At 42.7% G+C, this 15,594-nt stretch overlaps 1 protein-coding gene across 3 annotated transcripts in view; it reads right to left on the bottom strand.

The window, feature by feature from the left end:
- ston2 (stonin 2) overlaps positions 1 to 15,594 on the bottom strand; it is a 133,368-nt gene that overhangs the window by 12,981 nt on the left and 104,793 nt on the right. For all 3 annotated transcript variants that reach the window (XM_067992043.1, XM_067992042.1, XM_067992044.1), the window contains one exon: positions 446 to 648. In XM_067992043.1, the coding sequence (XP_067848144.1) occupies positions 446 to 648 (203 nt within the window). The remainder of the gene's footprint in view (positions 1 to 445; positions 649 to 15,594) is intronic.

The following is a 15,594-nucleotide window of genomic DNA, read 5'->3' on the forward strand; positions in this document are numbered from 1 at the left end:
TAATTTTCCAATGTGGTCAGCTCTTAACTACATTCTGAAGTGGCCTAGCAAGCCACTCAGTTGTATCAAACAGGGCAATAAATGCTGGCCTTGCCAGCGACACCCACATCCCGAGAAAGAATAAAAAAATATATTTTCCAGTATGGATTTGGTAGGATTTTTTTTTTAGGATGCATTAAGCCCATCCCTTGTGCATCTTCCTAGTCGTTTGGTTTAATGGTCTATGGCACGGGGAAACCTTGATAGGAATTTATATGGCATGAGTAATGCAGCAACAAACCTTAGGAGGGAAGAAGCAACATAGGGACAAAATTGAATGCGAGGGGATGCATTTTTGAGTTTTTTGTAACTTAAGATGTCAATTCTTTTGCACAAAGTGCTCATTGTTAGAGGAAAGTGAATGAAGTAGCAATGTATCATGCGGTGATTAGAACCTAGAGTGTACCTGATAACTGTAGTGAGCTTTGTAAACAACCCATTTTCTCACATCACTCTTGTTGGCCACTGTGATCGACCTAACTGCGGCTTTGGACGCTGAAGCACTGGGCATGTCGAATTCCACGTCCACATAGTGGACAAAACTAACAGGCACTTCCCGGTCAGATCCCAGCTCAAGATGACAGTAAAAAGAATGTGGATGGCCTGAGGCTGGAGAAACAACATCTTATTAGCACACCAAACATGACAAATGTCAAACCATTTTTAGAGCAGTAACGATTAGCCTTTACTGGATACCAGTGCAAGGCATTCACTACTAAATAACCAGCAAATCTGGTACATTTCTTGCATGGATAAAGGATCACACAATAAAACTAGGCAACTCATTACATAACTTTGTGACCTTCACCAGTTATCATTAGGCTGCAAAAAAAGCTAATAGAATTCTAATTTCTTTATTTCTAGAGGTACAGAATATTAAAGCCAAGAGGTATTGATGAGCCTGTATAAAACCTTGATAAGATCTCAGTTAGAATACCGTGTGCAGTAATGCGCTCCACACTATAGGAAGGATATTGAAGCTTTAGAGAGGGTACAACACAGATTTGTTAGGATGCTGTTGAGCATGAGGAAATACAAATATGAAGACTTGAAAAATTGGGTCTTTTGTCATGAGAGCAACTCAAATTATGGAGTATTATGACAGAAGGGTTTAAAATTATGAAAGGACGGGACAGGGTAGACAGAAGCAGACTGTTTCAAGCAGTTGAGGCATCAAAAATAAGGACCCATAGAAACAAGATGAATTGTAAGAGATTAAGAACAGAGAGCAAGAGAAAATTCTTCACACACATTAGTGAGGCCGTGGAATTCACTTCCAGGGTTAGTGGTTGAGGCAGAAACGATATCAACATTTGAGATTGAATAGGTGGATGAAGTAAAAGGGGTTGAAGGGATATAGGAATAGGGTGGGTAATGTGATTAGAATTATTTGCTCACATGGAGGATAAACGCCAACACGGATTGGTTGGGCTGCATGGCCTTTTTCCGTGTTGTAACTTCTACATATTTCTTTATTACACCACTAACTGGGAAAATAGGGAAAATGCTAGAATCTATTATAAAGGATGTTATAACAGGACACTTAGAAAATAATAATAGGATTTGGCAGAGTCAACATGGATTTATGAAAGGGAAATCATGTTTGACAAACCTATTGGAGTTCTTTGAGGATGTAACTAGTAGAATAGATAAGGGGGAACCGGTGGATGTGGTGTATTTGCATTTTCAGAAGGCTTTCGATAAGATCCCACACAGGAAGTTGGTGAACAAAGTTAGAGCACATGGAATTGGCGGTAATCGACTGGCATGGATTGAGAATTAGTTAACAGATAGAAAAAAGAGACCCCCAAATAGTCAACGGGAAATTGAGGAGCAAATATGTAAGGAGATTACAGACAGCTGCAAGAAAAATAGGGTGGTAATAGTAGGGGACTTTAACTTTCCCAACATTGACTGGGACAGCCATAGCATTAGGGGCTTGGATGGAGAGAAATTTGTTGAGTGTATTCAGGAGGAATTTCTCATTCAGTATGTGGATGGCCCGACGAGAGAGGGGGCAAAACTTGACCTCCTCTTGGGAAATAAGGAACGGCAGGTGACAGAAGTGTTAGTGAGGGATCACTTTGGGACCAGTGATCATAATTCCATTAGTTTTAATATAGCTATGGAGAATGATAGGTCTGGCCCAAAAGTTAAAATTCTAAATTGGGGAAAGGCCAATTTTGATGGTATTAGACAGGAACTTTCAGAAGTTGATTGGGAGAGTCTGTTGGCAGGCAAAGGGACGTCTGGTAAGTGGGAGGCTTTCAAAAGTGTGTTAACCAGGGTTCAGGGTAAGCACATTCCTTATAAAGTGAAGGGCAAGGCTGGTAGAAGTAGGGAACCTTGGATGACTCGGGAGATTGAGGCCCTAGTCAGAAAGAAGAAGGAGGCATATGACATGCATAGGCAGCTGGGATCAAGTGGATCCCTTGACGAGTATAGTGATTGCCGGAGTAGAGTTAAGAGAGAAATCAGGAGGGCAAAAAGGGGACATGAGATTGCTTTGGCAGATAAGGCAAAGGTGAATCCAAAGAGCTTCTACAAATACATAAAGTGCAAAAGAGTAACTAGGGAGAGAGTAGGGCCTCTTAAGGATCAACAAGTTCATCTATGTGCGGAACCACAAGAGATGGGTGAGATCCTAAATGAATATTTCGAATCGGTATTTACGGTTGAGAAAGGCATGGATGTTAGGGAACTTGGGGAAATAAATATTGATGTCTTGAGGAGTGTACATATTACAGAGAGGGAGGTGCTGGAAGTCTTAACGCGCATCAAGGTAGATAAATCTCCGGGACCTGATGAAATGTATCCCAGGACGTTATGGGAGGTTAGGGAGGAAATAGCGGGTCCCCTAGCAGAGATATTTGAATCATCGACAGCTACAGGTGAGGTGCCTGAAGATTGGAGGGTAGCAAATGTTGTGCCTTTGTTTAAGAAGGGCGCCAGGGAAAAGCTTGGGAACTACAGACCGGTGAGCCTGGCATCTGTAGTGGGTAAGTTGTTAGAGGGTATTCTGAGAGACAGGATCTACAGGCATTTGGAGAGGCAGGGACTGATTAGGAACAGTCAGCATGGTTTTGTGAGTGGAAAATCATGTCTCACAAATTTGATTGAGTTTTTTGAAGGGGTAACCAAGAAGATAGATGAGGGCTGTGCAGTAGACGTGGTCTACATGGACTTTAGCAAAGCCTTTGACAAGGTACCACATGGTAGGTTGTTACATAAGGTTAGATCTCACGGGATCCAAGGTGAGGTAGCCAATTGGATACAAAACTGGATTGACGGCAGATGACAGAGGGTGGTTGTAGAGGGTTGTTTTTCAAACTGGAGGCCTGTGACCAGCGGTGTGCCTCAGGGATCGGTGCTGGGTCCGCTGTTATTTGTTATTTATATTAATGATTTGGATGAGAATTTAGGAGGCATGGTTAGTAAGTTTGCAGATGACACCAAGATTGGTGGCATTGTGGACAGTGAAGAAGGTTATCTGGGATTGCAACAGGATCTTGATAAATTGGGCCAGTGGGCCGATGAATGACAGATGGAGTTTAATTTAGATAAATGTGAGGTAGATCGAATCGGGCCAGGACCTACTCCGTTAATGGTAGGGCGTTGGGGAGAGTTATAGAACAAAGAGATCTAGGAGTACAGGTTCATAGCTCCTTGAAAGTGGAGTCACAGGTGGTGAAGAAGGCATTCAGCATGCTTGGTTTCATTGGTCAGAACATTGAATACAGGAGTTGGGATGTCTTGTTGAAGTTGTACAAGACATTAGTTAGGCCACACTTGGAATACTGTGTACAGTTCTGGTCACCCTATTAGAGAAAGGATATTATTAAACTAGAAAGAGTGCAGAAAAGATTTACTAGGATGCTACCGGGACTTGATGGTTTGACTTATAGGGAGAGGTTGGATAGACTGAGACTTTTTTCCCTGGAGAGTAGGAGGTTTTGGGGTGATCTTATAGAAGTCTATAAAATAATGAGGGGCATAGATAAGGTAGATAGTCAAAATCTTTTCCCAAAGGTAGGGGAGTCTATAACGAGCGGGCATAGATTTAAGGTGAGAGGGGAGAGATACAAAAGGGTCCAGAGGGGAAATTTTTTCACTCAAAGGGTGGTGAGTGTCTGGAACGAGCTGCCAGAGGCAGTAGTAGAGGCGGGTACAATTTTGTCTTTTAAAAAGCATTTGGACAGTTACATGGAAGATGGGTATAGAGGGATATGGGCCAAGTGCAGGCAATTGGGACTAGCTTAGTGGTATAAACTGGGCGACATGGACATGTTGGGCCGAAGGGCCTGTTTCCATGTTGTAAACTTCTATGATTCTATGATTCTAGGAATAAACGGGTCTTTTTCAGGTTGACAGACTGTGACTAGTGGGGTAGCGCTGGGATTGGTGCTTGGGCCCCAGTTATTCACAATTTATATCAATTATTTGGATGAGGGGTCCAAATGTAATATTTCCAAGTTTGCTGATGACACAAAACTAGGTGGGAATGTGAGTTGTGAGGAGGATGCAAAGAGGCTTCAAGGGGATACAGACAGGCTAAGCGAGTGGGCAAGAACATGGCATATGGAATATAATGTGGAAAAATGTGAAGTTATCCACTTTGGTAGGAAAAACAGAAATGCACAGTATTTTTTTAAATGGTGAGAGATTGGGAAATGTTGATGTTCAAAGGGACCTGGGTATCTTTGTACATGAGTAACTGAAAGCTAACATGCAGGTGCAGCAAGCAATGAGGAAGGCAAATGGTATGTTGGCCTTTATTACAAGAGGATTGGAGTACAGGAGTAAAGATAGAGTCATAGAGTCATACAGCACGGATAGAGGCCCTTCGGCCCATCGTGTCCGCGCCGGCCATCAAGCCCTGTCTAATCTAATCCCATATTCCAGCATTTGGTCCGTAGCCTTGTATGCTATGGCATTTCAAGTGCTCATCCAAATGCTTCTTGAATGTTGTGAGGGTTCCTGCCTCCACAACCCTTTCAGGCAGTGAGTTCCAGACTCCAACCACCCTCTGGGTGAAAAAGTTCTTTCTCAAATCTCCTCTAAACCTCCCGCCTTTTACCTTGAATCTATGCCCCCTTGTTATAGAACCCTCAACGAAGGGAAAAAGCTCCTTAGTATCCATCCTATCTGTGCCCCTCATAATTTTGTACACCTCAATCATGTCCCCCCTCAGCCTCCTCTGCTCCAAGGAAAACAAACCCAATCTTCCCAGTCTCTCCTCATAGCTGAAGCGCTCCAGCCCTGGTAACATCCTGGTGAATCTCCTCTGCACTCTCTCCAAAGCGATCACATCCTTCCTGTAGTGTGGCGACCAGAACTGCACACAGTACTCCAGCTGTGGCCTAACCAGTGTTCTATACAGCTCCATCATAACCTCCTTGCTCTTATATTCTATGCCTCGGCTAATAAAGGCAAGTATCCCATATGCCTTCTTTACCACCTTATCTACCTGTTCCGCCGCCTTCAGGGATCTGTGAACTTGCACACCAAAATCCCTCTGACCCTCTGTCTTGCCTAGGGTCCTCCCATTCATTGTGTATTCCCTTGCCTTGTTAGTCCCTCCAAAGTGCATCACCTCGCACTTTTCCGGGTTAAATTCCATTTGCCACTGTTCCGCCCATCTGACCAACCCATCTATATCGTCCTGCAGACTGAGGCTATCCTCCTCGCTATTTACCACCCTACCAATTTTTGTATCATCAGCGAACTTACTGATCATACCTTTTACATTCATATCCAAGTCATTAATGTAGACCACAAACAGCAAGGGACCCAGCACCGATCCCTGTGGTACCCCACTGGCCACAGGCTTCCAGTCACAAAAACAACCTTCGACCATCACCCTCTGCCTTCTGCCACTAAGCCAGTTTTGTATCCAAAGTGCCAAGGCACCCTTGTCTTACTGCAATTATATAGGGCCTTGGTGAGACCGCACCTGGAGTATTGTGTACAATTTTGGTCTCCTCACCTAAGAAAGGATATACTTGCCATGGAGGGAGTGCAACGAAAGTTCACCAGACTGATTCCTGGGATGGCAGGATTGTCATATGAGGAGAGATTGAGTAGACTAGACCTGTATTCTCTAGAGTTTAGAAGAATGAGGGGTGATCTCATTGAAACATTCAAAATTCTTACAGGGCTCGACAGGGTAGATGCAAGGAGGATTTTTCCCCTGGCTGGGGAGTCTAGAACCAGGGGTCACAGTCTCAGAATAAGAGTAGGCCATTTAGGACTGAGATGAGGAGAAATTTCTTCACTCAGAGGGTGGTGAATCTTTGGAATTCTCTATCCCAGAGGGCTGTGGAGGGTCAGTCATTGAGTATATTCAAAACAGAGATCAATAGTTTTCCAGATATTAAACGCATCAAGGAATATGGAGATGGTGCAGGAAAATGGCGTTGAGGTAGAAGATCAGCCATGATTTTGTTGAATGGCGGAGCAGGCTCGAGGGGCAGGATGGCCTACCCCTGCTCCTATTTCTTATGTTCTTATGACTGAAAGAAATCTTTTCAAAGTTTATTTTATCAGCAATGAATGATGCATAAAAAGTACTTGATTGAAACAGCTAGATTTTTTTCCCCCAATGTGAATGTTCCATCATTATACTAGTCTACTGGTCATCTGGAATTGCAGATATGATGACAGATTCTGCCATTCTGCCATTGTTACTTGGAGAAGTGAGTCCATCCACACAGGTGGGAAGAAATGTACAGTTCTGGATATTTGTGCAAAATGGCAGAGTAGCAGTTCTGATTCTCTTCTAGTAAATAAAAGGGTACATTCATTTAGTTTTTTTTTGGGGGGGGGAGAAATTAAGTATTTCAAATGTAATATAGTCCCTCAAAGAGTGTAATATAAGTATAGGTAAATTATAGAACCATAGAAATTTGCAGCACAGAAGGGATATCCATCACGCCTGTGCCGGCTCTTTGCTAGAGCAATCCAAAACAAATCAACTGTCCTGCTCCCTCCCATTAGTCCCGTATATTCCTCTTCTTCAAATATTTATCCACTATTTCCTTACAAGGTGCAATGGTCATTGCCACATTTACTCCCTGTGACTGATTCCCCAACCAGAGGGCATATGGGATACTTGCCTTTATTAGCCGAGGCATAGAATATAAGAGCAAGGAGGTTATGATGGAGCTGTATAAAACACTGGTTAGGTCACAGCTGGAGTACTGTGTGCAGTTCTGGTCGCCGCACTACAGGAAGGATGTGATCGCTTTGGAGAGGGTGCAGAGGAGATTCACCAGGATGTTACCAGGGCTGGAGCGCTTCAGCTATGAAGAGAGACTGGGAAGATTGGGTTTGTTTTCCTTGGAGCAGAGGAGGCTGAGGGGGGACATGATTGAGGTGTACAAAATTATGAGGGGCACAGATAGGATGGATACTAAGGAGCTTTTTCCCTTCGTTGAGGGTTCTATAACAAGGGGACATAGATTCAAGGTAAAAGGCGGGAGGTTTAGAGGGGATTTGAGAAAGAACCTTTTCACCCAGAGGGTGGTTGGAGTCTGGAACTCACTGCCTGAAAGGGTTGTGGAGGCAGGAACCCTCACATCATTCAAGAAGCATTTGGATGAGCACTTGAAATGCCATAGCATACAAGGCTACGGACCAAATGCTGGAATATGGGATTAGAGTAGACAGGGCTGATGGCCGGCGCGGACACGATGGGCCGAAGGGCCTCTATCCGTGCTGTATGACTCTATGACTCTATAACTACATTAACCTCGAGAGGGGATATTCCTATTTGTCCAACTTGACAAGCAGTCTCATGTAGAGCCCCACCAAAACATTGGGTCTCCCAGCTAAAAAAAGAGTTGCTTAAATGGCATGTCTGACAAGTCAGCACTCATCCAGCTGTCACTGACATGCATAGTGATTAGCTTAGTTCCTGACCCTGGACATATTTGATGCTCTAATGTAAATCAAAAGCTCAGTTAGGACCCGAGCTCCAAAATGTCATCTGAGCAGGTCTTTTCCAGGAGATCCCACATGATAGGTTTTGATAAGTCTGCTTGTGAACTCATACAAAGAGGAATATCTTTCCTACAACAGTGGATATATTTAAGGAAGAGGAATACTTTACACTGATAGTGCCTCTTCTCTCCCTTCAGCCCAGAGTGATGATTCCATTAAGTACAATATTTTAAGATTTAATGTTTTGGCTTGGCAGATCTTTGGTTTTATAATTGCAATGTTGTGGGAATGGGGCAGTGATTCCAAGCATTAGCTCACTAACTCTCAGTGACATCAATTGGGGAGTGACGCACTTTCACATGCCACTCTATTCCCAATCTGAACCACATCGAGCAGGGAGGTGCTGAGCAGAGGCAGTGATATCATCCAGCAGGAGAGAGGGAAAATTGGAGGAGTGCACAATAATTGGATAATACCTGGCGCTTCCAAGTAGAGGTGGTATCATCAGAGGCCTGGGAGCAGGCTGAACATCCACAGTCTCGCCTGCAAGATGTCAGACAAGTCGGATGAAGAACAGGAGGAAAATTACAGGGACGATTTACCCAGAAAATACCTTACTGAAAAGTTTCATGAAAAAGAGCTGCTATGTGAATGGTCATAATATCAACAATCCTAAAGAAGGGCAGAGAGCTCCTTTAATTTCCCAAAAAAAAATGGGTCTGAATTGAAGAGTGGCACTACTTTTATTGTAATGTGGTTTCAGATTAACAAATGGGATTTTGCACTGGCCACGAATCCTCCCTGATGCACCACAGAAATATAAGAACGCAGCAGCGTGACTATCGAAGTATGCAAAATTGAAACTGGACACAATGTATGTGAATCTAAGAACACCAGATTACAGTAACTAGTTCTGTCATTGAGTTTGTTAGCACATTTTGCAGCAGGTATGATGTACAAAGTCTTGTTAAGTCACAGATATGTTCTTGTTAATTCTTTTCATTCCTCCTCTGCTAAAAGTACGGACCCATGATGGGATACAGTTCAATGAGCATTGTGGAGTGTAAACGGAGAGTCCAGGCAATGAATGTCAGCAAGCTATTCAATCATGGATGATCCTTATCCTGTGCTCACCCAGTGTCCATACGTTCATTTCACAGGATACCTATCAGTCGTGGGAATGCTGGCTTAATTTTACTCCGCCCCAGCCTAGGGCAGCATAGACCAATTGTAGCTTCCCAACTACTGTCCCCACTGAGATTAACTCACAGCAGACCAGAAAGAATTCTGATTATTATGAAATCAGCCTTGAAAAATGTTCTTCCCCCTCCTCCCAGTGCTGCCGTGTTAAATACTGATAATTCTTTTGTAATTATACTGAAATTCCTGCTTAGCTAAGATAGCAATGCAGACAGAAACACAGATTAATGCTATCCGAGTACAGTTTGTTCAACCTAAAGACAGTTTATAATGCCGACAAGAGACACAAATTAGTCAATAATAATTGTTTCAGGTGCTTGTTCACACACTAGTTTTAATCAAATACACCATCTGTGCTGACCCTTCATAGTGATAATTAGAGAAACTAGAATTTTGTTTGCCACAGTATGTGAAATTTTATGCTGCAAGAATGCAATCTCCAGGTCCTTTACACACAGTGATTTCTACCTCCTTGTCAACAAACTTTCTTTTAATGCAATAAGTGTATTGGTGCATGTCTTTTTTTTAAAAAAATGTTCTGCACTACAACAGAGGATGCAAAAATTGTTTTCTTTATAATAATGGGCAGAATTCAATTACATTTAAGTGCACAATTGTCTTTGTCCAATAACACTGCTGTATGAATAGTAGGAACAAGACTGGTGGTGTAGTTTCTATCATTTGCATCTTTTTGAAATAGCTGTGTTGGAGACAAGAATTTCACAATAATCTGCTCAGAAACAAAATTCAAGCTCCCTTGCTGGTTCAATGGTTAAATATAACATATGGTGGGGCCCTGAGCCAAATATACCATATGGTGGGGCCTCCTACCTTGCACCCTCGGGAAACTTGAGTTCATCCAAAACTCTGCTGCCCATATCCTAATTCGCACCAAGTCCCATTCACCCATCACCCCTGTGCTTGCGAACCTACATTGGCTCTCGGTCCAGCAACGCCTTGATTTTAAAATCCCTCCACGGCCTCGTCCCTCACTATCTCTGTAACCTTCTCCAGCCCTACATCCCTCCGAGATTCTGCTCCAATTCTGGCCTTTTGCGCATCCCCGATTTTCATCGCTCCACCATTGGCAGCCATGCCTTCTGCTGCCTAGGCCCTAAGCACTGGAATTCCCTCCCTAAACCTCTCTGCCTCTATCTCTTGCTCTCCTCCTTTAATACGCTCCTTAAAGCCTACCTCTTTCACCTGTCCTAATATCCTCTTATATGACTCTGTGTCAAATTTTGGTTGATACTGCTCCTGTGAAACGCCTTGGAATGTTTTACTACGTTAAAGGTGTCATAAAAATGCAAGTTGTTGTTGTAATGGAATGAAATTAGGTTAGGACAGAAAGTCTAAAAGGAACTGATGAGTTGCTTCCCAAACCATACAACCAGATAATAAAAATAAGTATAGTTAAAGTTGTGCTTAATTAGATCCAATTATGCCACTGTAACAAAAACAGAGTGGTTTTCTCCATATTTTATCGGTTTCTCTGTGTACTACATTCCATTATTTAAAAAAAGGTCCTTTTACAAACAACTTTCACCTATATTGTGCCTTTTATGTCCTTGGGATGTTCCAATGTGCTTCACAGCCAATTAAGTACTTTTTAAAAATTCGTTCATGGGATGTGACTGGCGCGCTGGCGAGACCGGCATTTATTGCCCATCCCTAATTGCCCTTGAGAAGGTGGTGGTGAGCCGCCTTCTTGAACCGCTGCAGTCCGTGTGGTGAAGGTTCTCCCACAGTGCTGTTAGGAAGGGAGTTTCAGGATTTTGACCCAGCGACGATGAAGGAACGGCGATATATTTCCAAGTGTAGTCACTGTTGTAATGTAGGCAAACATGGCAATCAAATTGCGCACAACAAGGTCCCACAAAACAGCAACGAAATAACCAACCAGATAATATGGTTTTGTGGTGCTGGTTGAGGAATAAATGTTAGCCAGGACACTCGGAGAACTTCCATTCTCTTCTTCGAATAATGCCTTGGGATCTTTTACATATATCAGAGACAGCAGACGGTGCCTCGGTTTAACATCTCAACTGAAAGGCAGTACCTCTGACAGTACAGCACTCCATCAGTAATGCGGTAAAGTGTCAGCCTACGTTATGAGCTCAAGACTCTAGAGTGGGACTTGAACCCATGACCTTCTAACTCAGAGATGAGTGCTACCACCAAGAGTGGTACCACCCTCAAAATGGCTTCTGCCAGAGCATACTGGGAAATTCTCTGGCCCTGCCTGAAACATTTCAGAAAGAAACCAGGCAAGCTGTTGATCGTAAACCGACATAGCCAGCGGAAAAAAGACCCGAATGCTAGAAACACCTAACATGCAACACTGGGCAATTAATAAAAGTCACAATTTATTTGGGACAACTTCAGCTTAGATAGCTGTTGTGACTCCCTTAATAGGCCTTTGTATGTGTAAATGCAGATGACTGCTCACTGGCAAAGATTGTAGATCAAACAGTGCGAGGACCATAAAGTTTAGGATGTTTCTGGTATTCTAGTTAGTTACAACTGTGGCCAGTGTGAAGGGAAGAGACAAACTCTATAGGTAAAAATTCCTATGTAGTTCTGAATATGACGACAAATGTTAGGAATTAAGGTGCTACTAAACTATTGAGTTTACTTTCTATTATCTATTACTTTCTATTATCTATTACTTTCTATTATCTATTACTTTCTATTAATTTAAAAGTCTACAAAGAAAAGCCAAAGAAACTCAATTGACTGTTTAACTCTTTCACGTACTTGGTCAAGACTACTGTATTATTTGAACTGACTTCAACAACTGTCTGTATTTTACTGCTACTGTAAAAGAGCATCTGTAAACAAACTAGTAGCACAAAACTGTCTGGCATGACTGATACTAATTATCTTCAGAAGTGACATGGGCATTTAGTGGTAATCTTATGATGCATCCAGAGACAACAAACTGGTTTGATGTTCACCCAGAACAGACTATCGTAGATTACGTTGTGCATTAGGTCACACTTCGGATCATAGGGAGCGAGAGTACTTGCCTACGGAAGCTGACATTTGTGTTAAGCATGAGAAAAACATCTGGTGAGAACTTGAGGTGTAACAGTCACATCCGACACTTTTCAGATTTGCTGAGAAAATGCAAAGTGGGTATTGCATACAGCATTCTACCTCCCTCTTCCCACCCATGGCTATGAGGGGAAACCAATTATAGAGCCTCATCAAGTTGAGGCACTACTAGGAACTATTTCAGTAACCTATTATGGTTTGCTGTAGCATTCCACATCACAAGTAAATAAAAAACGACATCTCAAAGCATTTCACACACACTGAATTATTCTGAAGTGTGTTGACTTTTATGTAAGCCATTTTGCTGTTTCATGTACTTAGTCAAAACTACTGTGTTATTTGAACTAACTTCAACAACTGCCTATATTTTACTGCTACCGTAAAAGAGCATCTGTAAATAAACACAGCGACAAGGTAATCTTACATAGAATGTACAGCACAGAAACAAGCCATTTGTCCCAACAGGTCCATGCCAGTGTTTATGCTCCACACGAGCCTCCTCCCACCCTTCTTCATCTAACCTCAACAATGTATCTTATTCTTTTCTCCCTCATGTGTTTATCTAGCTTCTTCTTAAATGCGTCTATGCTTATCGCCTCAACTACTTCTTGTGGTAGCGAGTTCCACATTCTAAACACTCTCTGGGTAAAGGAATTTCTCCTGAATTCCCTATTGGATTTGAACATAGGACATAGGAACATGAGGAGGCCAGTTAGCCCCTTGAGCCTATTCTGCTATTCAATTAGATCATGGCTGATCTGTATCCTATGTCCATCCACCTGCCTTAGCTCCATATCACTGAATACCCTTGCATGAGCTACTCATTACTGTGTCAGGCTCAGTATCTGTCCCAACACTTTTTCTCCTCTCCTGAAAACGCTGACTCTTGTTGGGTACAGCTCTATGACCGACAGCCCTCCAGTGAAGGAAAACGGAAGTACTTGCATTGATACAGCGCCTTTCACAACCTCAGGACGTCCCAAAGTGCTTTATAGCTCGGAAACACGGCAGCCAATTTGCGCATAGCAAGGTCCCACAAACAGCATAAGATAACGACCAGACAATCTGTTTTTGTAGTGTTGGTTGATGGATAAATATTGGCCAGGACACCGGGAACAACTTCTCTGGTGTTCTTCAAAATAGCACCATAGGACCTTTTACCTCCACCTGAGAGGGCAGACTCACGGGGCTTCGGTTTAACGTCTCATCTGAAAGGCAGCACCTCAGACAGTGCAGCACTTTCTCAGTACTGCACTGGAATGTCAGCTGAGATTTTGTGCTCAAATCTTTAGAGTGGGACCTGAAACCACGACCTTCTGACGCAAAGGCGAGAGCGCTACCCACTGAGCCACGGCTGACACTGTGGGTTAGAACGAGAGTGCCTCACAGAAATGGATGTTCTTCATGGGTGAGTAACATCAATGATCATCAGCAGACTGTTCAATCATTACGGGCACCACAGCCCAGCCTGATCATTTCCTCACTGGCAAGTGGGTAACTGGGTAACAATGGTAGTGGCAGCTGCGCACAGTGCTTTTCGAACTCTATTGCAATTGTTGGTGTAATGGAAATGCAGCATTATGCAATCGCACTGTAAAGTTACTAAGGCAGGCGCTGGGTGTCATCAACTGCTGCACAGAGGGAGCACCATGAAACACATTGGGACATACTAAACTCAACTCAATTAAAGCTCTGGACTGGATTGAGAGCAAGATAAAATTGCTACAGCCGACGGACAGTACCCTCCACATAATAAAGCATGTCAAAAATGTTTTACAGGGAGAGTGGGGAACACTGAGTAGGAAGTAGGAGTGGAACACCGGCACAGACACAATGGCCGAATGGCCTCCTTCTGTGCTGTAAATTTCTATGATTCTATGAGTAGGCCATTCAGTCCCCCGAGCCTGTTCCGCCATTCAATTAGATCAAAGCTGATCTGTATCTTAGCTCCATTTCCCTGCCATGGTTCCATTTCCCATAACACCCTTGCCTAACAAAAATCTATTTATCTACTTTTTAAAATTTTCAATAGACCCCCAGCCTCAACAGCTTTTTGGGTGCAGTTAGGAGAAATGTCTGCGTGCTATGTCAAAAAGGTAGGTAATCGGAGTGGGGGGGGGATCTTTGAAGGTGGGGAAAGTGGTAGCAAAGCAAAGAGTTTTAAGGAGAGAATTCCAAGAGCGCAGGAGTGTGTATGGCCCCTAGTTCTGGTCTCCCCCAGAAGTGGAAACATCTTCTCTAAGTCTACCCTATCAAACCCTTTCATAATCTTAAAGACCTCTATCAGGTCACCCCTCGGTCTTCTCTTATCTAGAGAAAAGAGCCCCAGCCTGCTCAATCTTTTCTGATAGGTATAACCTCTCTGTTCTGGTATCACTTTAGTAAATCTTTTTTGCACTGTCTCCAGTACCTCTATATCCTTTTTATAATATGGAGACCAGAAATGTTCACAGTACTCCAAGTGTGGTCTAATCAAGTTTAACATAACTTCCCTGCTTTTCAATTCTATTCCTCTAGAAATGAACCCCAGTGCTTTGTTTGCTTTTTTTATGGCCTTATTAACCAGCATTGCTATGTTTAGTGATTTGTGTATCTGTACCCCCAGGTCCCTCTGTTAATCTACCCCATTTGGACTCTTATTATCCAAGTAGTATGTGGCCCCTTTATTCTTCCTACCAAAGTGTACCACCTCACACTTACCTATATTGAAATTAATTTGCCCAATTACATGCCCATTCTGCAAGTTAATTAATGTCTTCCTGTATTTTGTCGCAGTCCCCCTCAGTATTTACTATACCCCCCAATTTGGTGTCGTCCACAAATTTTGAAATTGTACTTCCGATTCCCGAGTCCAAATTGTTTATATAAATCTGTTTTAGGTGTTGCTGGCTGACAAAGGTATGTTGGTCAGGACAATAAGAGAACTCTCAATTCTTTTTCAAATAATGTCAGGGGATTTTTAACATCTACCTAGGCCATCAGAATAGGGAGATGGGGCCTAAGTTTAACATCTCTCTGAAGGATGGCATGTCTGACAATGCAGCACTTCCTGCATACTGCATTGAAGTGTCAAGCTAGATTATATGTTCAAATTCTGGAATAGGCTTGAACCCACAACTTCTGACTCAAGAGGTGAGAATTATTTGTGTGAGCCAAGCTGACACATTCATACTCAAAATAGCAATATGACATTTTCTATTTTCTTCAACATGTACCATAAAAGTGACCAGTTCCATTTATTAACCTGTATTGTACCTAGTCACCACTGTATTGTGTTAAGTCATTATGCTTTTGATGACTTGCATAAAAACAACTATGAGATCAAAATCCAACAGAGAAAAAATCCCATCATTAACA

This window comes from Heptranchias perlo, chromosome 10 (genome assembly GCF_035084215.1).
Source record: "Heptranchias perlo isolate sHepPer1 chromosome 10, sHepPer1.hap1, whole genome shotgun sequence".
Taxonomy (NCBI): domain Eukaryota; kingdom Metazoa; phylum Chordata; class Chondrichthyes; order Hexanchiformes; family Hexanchidae; genus Heptranchias; species Heptranchias perlo.